General features: G+C 42.8%; 1 protein-coding gene across 1 annotated transcript in view; it reads left to right on the forward strand.

Annotated features, from left to right (window-relative positions):
- Window positions 1–3027, forward strand: part of LOC106013032 — an 8582-nt gene extending 5555 nt beyond the window's left edge. The window contains exons 5-7 of the mRNA XM_013087699.2: window positions 234–454; window positions 1378–1496; window positions 1906–3027. Coding sequence (XP_012943153.1) covers window positions 234–454; window positions 1378–1496; window positions 1906–2134 — 569 coding nt within the window. The 3' untranslated portion in view covers window positions 2135–3027. The remainder of the gene's footprint in view (window positions 1–233; window positions 455–1377; window positions 1497–1905) is intronic.
- The last annotated feature ends 4022 nt before the right edge of the window (window positions 3028–7049 follow it).

Below are 7049 nucleotides of genomic sequence, written 5' to 3' on the forward strand. Positions count from 1 at the left end.
CTGACATCCACCACCTACCTACCCCCTACCTACCCCCTCCATTCTCTCCATCCAATAACCGTTCATCCATCCATCCATCTTTCCATCCATCCATCCCTCTACCAACCCATCCACCCAACAACCAATCCAATTACCCATCCACTCATCCATCCATCCATCTATCCATCCATCCATCCAACAACCAATCCAACTACCCATCGTCTCACCCATCTATCCTCTCACCAGAACCCCAGTCGAGTTCTACCACAACGCTAACGGTAACGGCCAGCACGACCCCGCCGACACCGCCAAGAACTACGTCTCTGTCCTGGACACAAAGGGCGTCATGAAGTCGGTGGCTCCCACAGGCTTCCGCGTCATCACCCCAGACATCCAGGACGTGGGCAAAATCCGTCTCCGATACCCCATCTTCCCCGTGCACGCCGAGGGATCCACAGTTGGACAAGAGCTCATGGTATAGTAATTAGTAATTTTTTTATGTTTTAAAAAAAACAATGTACGTGTTTCTGCGGCACCTTCGACTCAGTTTGGATTACATTCATGCGTTTGTCTATTTGCCTATTTGAGTCAGTCACAGTGACCCTTGACACTTGTTATTCAGTGGAATGATATCCGGTCTATTTCATCTGTTAATGTATTCATGTACAGTCCATCCATCCATCCACCCATCCATCAGTCCTTCCACCAACATATCCACCTATCCATCCACTCATCCATCGATCCATCCAACCATCCATCCATCCATCCATGCATCCATCTACCCACTCGCGCACTCATTTAACTATTCCTTCATCCATGCTCTCTCTTCCCACCCCCATTTCCCCCCTACAGGATCTGTAGGAGATGGTGATGAAGATGGGCAAGTACCAGTACCTGTATCCATCCACACATCCATCCATCTATGTATCCATCCATCCAACCAACCATCCACTAATCCATCCATTCCTTCATCCTCAGGCCCTGAAGGAGATGGTGATGAAGATGGGCAGGTACCAATACTTGTATTCATCCACCCATCCACTAATCCATCCATGCTCTCTCATCCATACTCTCTCATCCATGCTCTCTCATCCATACTCTGTCATCCATGCTCTCTCATCCATACTCTGTCATCCATGCTCTCTCATCCATACTCTCTCATCCATACTCTCTCATCCATGCTCTCTCATCCATACTCTCTCATCCATGCTCTCTCATCCATGTTCTCCCCTCTCCCCGCACAGGCCCTGAAGGAGATGGTGATGAAGATGGGCAGGTACCAGTACCTGTACCCATCCACACATCCATCCATCTGTGTATCAATCCATCCACCCATCCACCCATCCACCCATCCACACAACCAACCATCCACTAATCCATCCCTTCCTTCATCCACAGGCCCTGAAGGAGATGGTGATGAAGATGGGCAGGTACCAGTACCTGTACGAGGAGACACCCATGGGCCAGGCTCTCCCGCCCGATGAGGACAAAACCTTCCACGTCAGGGACAGCGCCAAGTGAGTTCTCATTGCAATAGTCGAGGAAATTTTTATGCCCCTGTTGACACAAATTAGATCATTTTGGACACGAGGCTGGTTGTTTTGAAATTGGTCGCTTTTAAGCATAAGAGGGTTACCACAAAATATGCTGTTTTGAGAAAATCGAAATTAAAGTTTTTGGACCCTTGTTCAGTTTCTTTAAAAGACAAGGAGAGTTTTCTCTATAACCAAAGAAATGTACCCACCGATGAAACCAAACTTCTCCCATTGGAGAACAGCAAAAACAAAAACAACGACAACAATACAAACAATAACAACAACAGCAACAACAACAACAACAACAACAACAACAACAACAGCAACAACAAAAAACAACATCAACAACAACAACAACCCTCAAACTGACAAGACGTCTCGCTGTCCCCAGGAACCCTCCAGGCCTGCACGGCCACGACTTCACCCTGACGTCTGACGAGTACAAGTCCCTAATGGCGGGCAACGACACGACAGTGACAACCTCCTTCAACCTGGGCCACCAGCACCAGATGGTCATCTACTACAACACCCGCAACCACAACTACTACTTCAAGTCCTGCGACGGACAACCTCGCTGCTGGGACGGCCACGGCTCGCTTCTACAGCTCTACCGACTCTAGATCACGTGACCCTGGCATTATGGACAACTGGACGTTAGCTCTTTAACTGATGACGTAGCGGACGGACACAAAAAGATGATTATATTATTGTAATTATTATGTCCGATCAGCAGTAGTAGACCAAAGGCAATATAGCGTCGCTTTTCGATGTCTCATCAGTAACAGAACCAAGGCAATGTTATGACATATTTCGAACCATCATAGAAAAATCAGAAACACAAACTATCTACAGACGTCATAGTATACACCATGGTGTCTGCCTTTTAAAGTTTCTGTTGAAGTAAACTTACCTTACCTACTTTGGCTTTTTCTGACCTCTTAGACCACAGAGTGCCAAAGTATAAAAGTATTGAAGTAAACAACACTGAAAAATTTGTGTGGATAATGAAGCCATACTTTTCTTTTTTATTAAGTTCTCCGAATCAGAGCGTCTTTAAGAGTTTTAGAAAGACCAGAACAATTTGTGTCCTCGGTGAGCTAACGTCTCTTTATGTAGTGTACGCATGATTCAGTTTGTCTTACGTTTTTTATCAAATCAAACATGAAAAGGTAGTCCGATGAAATCTTGTTCACATCTTTATCCTGAAAAAAAGAGTAGAGGATTTCGACTCCAAATCACCTCATGGTAGGACAGAGTGATATTCCGATTTCGATAATATTGCTTTTGTGTGTGCACCTCATAATTGAAGACATAAGTAGGAGCGGGGTGGGCTAAACAAATGAATACATCTTGTCAATCCCTTTCTTCTTTCCTTGCCGAAAGTTTCAAGTAGGTTACCACTTTTGTTCGTCTCATTTGTTATACTTAAAAGCTGTTGATTCTATTTTTTCTAACGAGTTGTTACTTTTTTACATTTTTTACTTTCCTGAATAAACGGATCTCATAATCAAAAGTTTTTGACTTAAAGTCTTTTCTTCTGACTTGTGTATCTATACTGCATGTAATAAATTATGGACATTGTTGTGTGTTATTTGACTGTATGGATACAACTCGGATGGCTGGCTGGTGCTCTGGTGTGGTTTGCTCCGTTTTTCCCATCAAACACCTACCGCCCATATTTCTCCTTCTTTTCTGTGTATCGTGTTCTCCTATCAAACGTCATATCGTGGGTGTTATTCACAAACCGGCGACATGCAGAAAGGGAAATTTTACAGGAAGGACAAAAAACTGATAATTTTTTTAACGCGCTGCGTAATCTTATATATTTCTGTAGAAAAGGTTAAGTTATAAATGTTAGGACCAAATACTACTTGATTTTTCTGAAATGCCACAACCGCTGGTTTTATTATGTACGTAGCCGGTTATGGGATGACAAAAAATGTGCAGCACAATGCAGGTGGTCGGTTCTCTGCACTAAGCCGGTTCGAGCATGACTTATCGGCGCACAGCCGTGACACGAGGCGTCCTGTAGCCGGTTCGACGCAGCTGTGTGCTACTTTTCGCTACCATTGGCCTAACAAGTATAGATCTACTTGGACGACGGCGAGTTATAGACCTAGTATTTAAACCAGTGGTTTTTAAACTTTTTTCGGTCACTGTCCCCTTTTTCACACGTCCTTATAAAATGTTTTCTCCCATCAGCGTGCAGCAATAAAGTGGCCTGTGATTTACCTAACACACACAAACACGCACAAGGGGTGTTAGCGAGTGTGTGTGTGGGTTAGGTGTGGGGGTATTTGTGTGGTTGGGGGGGGGTGTGTTTGTGCAGTAAAGTGGCCTTTGATTTGTATATCAAATATCTCCACTGCGGAACATAAAAATGTAATATTAAGTTGTTCAAATGTGAGAAACCACAAGAAAGAAAAAGTACGAATGGATCATAGTCTGTAATCATCACCATCATCATCATCATCATCATCATCATCATCATCATCATCATCATCATCATCATCATCATCACCAACATGGGTCTCCCTTGGACAAGCTCTCACCAGATTGATCGGCCGTCGATTCTCTGCTTCAGGGGGAGGTGGTCTGCTAGAAACCAACTTTTCCTTCTGTTTTTAGGCTTGACTGCTTGATCAAGGGCTTTCTTTCTAGGATGGTTGTCTGGTAATCTCTTTGCCATCTCTACAGACTTGAGGCATGTTCTTTTTGTATAGGTGGTGTAGTGCTCAGTTCTGGTGTCATAGCGCAGCGCATCTGTTGGTGTTGTTTTCAGCTGACCTGATACAAGTCGGAAGGCTTTTTTGTATTCTGTCCAGGGCCTTTGCACTAGTCTCACCCAGGCAACCCTGTGATGCTGGGCCAGCGTAATCCATCCTGCTTTTCTCGAAAATCTGATATACCTTCTTGGGCGACTCCTTACCCCAGCCCCATTTTGAGTTGCTGACAGCACCGATAACCTTCATTTTTGAGGTTGCACTTTTGGACACCTCCTCAACGTGCTTGTTGAAGGTTAACTGTCTATCCAGGTAGACGCACGGCAGACGTGGAGTGGGGTTGAATAGTGTCTTTTTCCCTTCTATCTGAATTATTGGTTGCCACGTTGCCTCCTTCACCCATGTTGAGAAGAAGCACACTTCACTTTTGGTCGCATTCCAGGTAAGCTTCCATTCATTGCTCCATTTCACAACCATGTCCACAATCAACTGTGTCGCTTCATTGGCCTTTGCTCTCTTTGCGTGACTGGCCAATTTTGCGCAGTCATCAGCGAACATTGAGTAGATCAGCTTGGCAGAGGTTAGTTGTTGTGAGTCAAGGGTTTGGGAGGGATTCTGCCAGGTTGTTTGTGAAGAATATACAAAGCATCGGTGATAGTACAGCTCCTTGGGGAAGCCCTTGCTTGAAATTCTAGCTCTTGCTTGTTTCTCCTTTCAGGCGAACATGGCTTGTCTGTTTCTCAGGAAACCATGGATCCATCTGATTGCACGCAACGGAACTCCCTTGTCAGCCATTGACAGTAATAGTCTTTCACGCGAAACCGTATTGTATGCCTTGAAGTAGTCCAGCAGGACTAGGACTGATTGATGTAATGTTGGGTTTTGTTGAAAGCCATCCTCAATTCCTTGACAGATTCTGATGATCTGGTCCGTGCAGCTATGACCTTGGTGAAATCCTGCCTGATTATCTGCAATCCATTCATTCTTCTCTGACAGGTAGTAAATTCCTTCAGCGTGCATCCTTTCTATAACTTTCACGAAATTCGGACAGAACTGAGAGGTCAAACAGGCAGAACAAACGTGTTGAACAGTTAGGTTCCTTTTGAGAGCAACCGCACTTCAGTGTGCATTAGTAAGAATTGAATGTCCTAGTCATTTCCGATGCAGAGTTGTTGGAATCATCTCGAAATAGAAATTAAATGCTGTGCGTGAATGACACATTTTCATCAAGAAGCTAACCCCTAACCCCTAACCCCAGGTCTTTATTCCATATCTCCAATACCCCGTCAATATTCGATACGCCAATGCCTGTTCTATTATTCGATACCTTTCATGCACTGACAATATTCGATATCCGTTCAGTACATCACTGGATGAAAATATTCGATACCTGGTCTATCCGGTATGTCCGATATCGTCGATAAATTTATGCTTGACTACATTGATAGCTCCCTTACCAGGCATTAGTCGATACATCCCTTGCCTGGTATATTCGATTTAATTGTAATCTGCTGTAATTATTCGACATTTCTTTGCGCTTTAATATTTGAAACCGATCGCTTCCTTCCTGTCATTATTTGATACCAACTCTCACTAGTGCATACCTGTCTTACCTTATACTTACTCGATATCTTGCCAGATATTCCTATCTGACATTACTCGATAACCTTTAAACATTGTTAAAGCTCATTACTCTACTCCCCCTTGCTGGCCATTAATCAATATCACTTTTGTCTGATCTGTACTCGATACGACATTTTCCTAGTCCTTCGGTCGCATTCCGTCTACCTGGGTATGGTTATTTGAACCTTCTTTGTCTGAGCATAATCAATACCGAACGGTCTTGTTTTCGATATCTCCTTTGGTTTGAAATAATTCGATTTCCTTTCAACTGGTCATTATTTGTTAAACTTTGACACTTCGTAAGTTTAATAATTATTAACCTATACCAATTACAAACTTTCAATATTTTTGTCATTAGTTAAAGTTATCACCTCTGTTATCAATCAATACAAACTGCGACCTTCAAGTCAAGTTATTTGATTTTTGGTTGATTGATATTTTAAAATCATTAGCAGAATAGTGGCGAGCACAAGACGTGAAGTGACGTGACAAGGGACCATCTTACACGTCTTATTCATACATCAAGTATCTTGATTCGTTTATATAGTCGGTGTACTAACAGCTATATTATATTATGGTTTTCCTAAGATATTTTTCTATCTGTCATTTTGTTCCCTTTGAAAAATGCGTTTTCTAAGGGCTTACTAAAGTTTGAAACATTTCCTAGTATTTCGATATTCAAAAGTTTTGCTAGATTTGTCTTTCACTTATCAAAGCGGCTTTTCTGTTTTTCAGTTTACTGTTGTTTAAGAAGACTTTTAAGGTAATTGTTTCCCTTACTCAAGCAATTATTTTGGGTTGCTGTTACCTTCATACTTCATAAAAGAGGACTCCTCTAGTATTCTGGCTGTGTTCTACCTTCAAAATCAACTGTGTTTTGTTTCTTTTAAGTCTTAAGCATTTTACTTGTGAGGTGATGTTGTGTTGGTTTTTTTTCTAAAACCACTTTTAGGTCAATCGAGACTCGTGGAGCAAGGGCTGGAGATGAAGGGAAATGACTGAGGAAATGTCTTTTGGGAGAATACGTTACAAAGATTTATGGAACTTGGAGTCTTTATCCAAGTATTCCATTAATTATTATTACGTGTGAACCCTCCGTCTCTCCTGCATATTCTCCGCTGCCTTCTCTCTCTGTCTTTCTCTCTCTGTCCACCCCCCCTCTCTCTCTCTCTCTCTCTCTCTCTCTCTC

This window comes from Aplysia californica, unplaced genomic scaffold, assembly GCF_000002075.1.
Source record: "Aplysia californica isolate F4 #8 unplaced genomic scaffold, AplCal3.0 scaffold00626, whole genome shotgun sequence".
In the NCBI taxonomy this organism is placed as follows: domain Eukaryota; kingdom Metazoa; phylum Mollusca; class Gastropoda; order Aplysiida; family Aplysiidae; genus Aplysia; species Aplysia californica.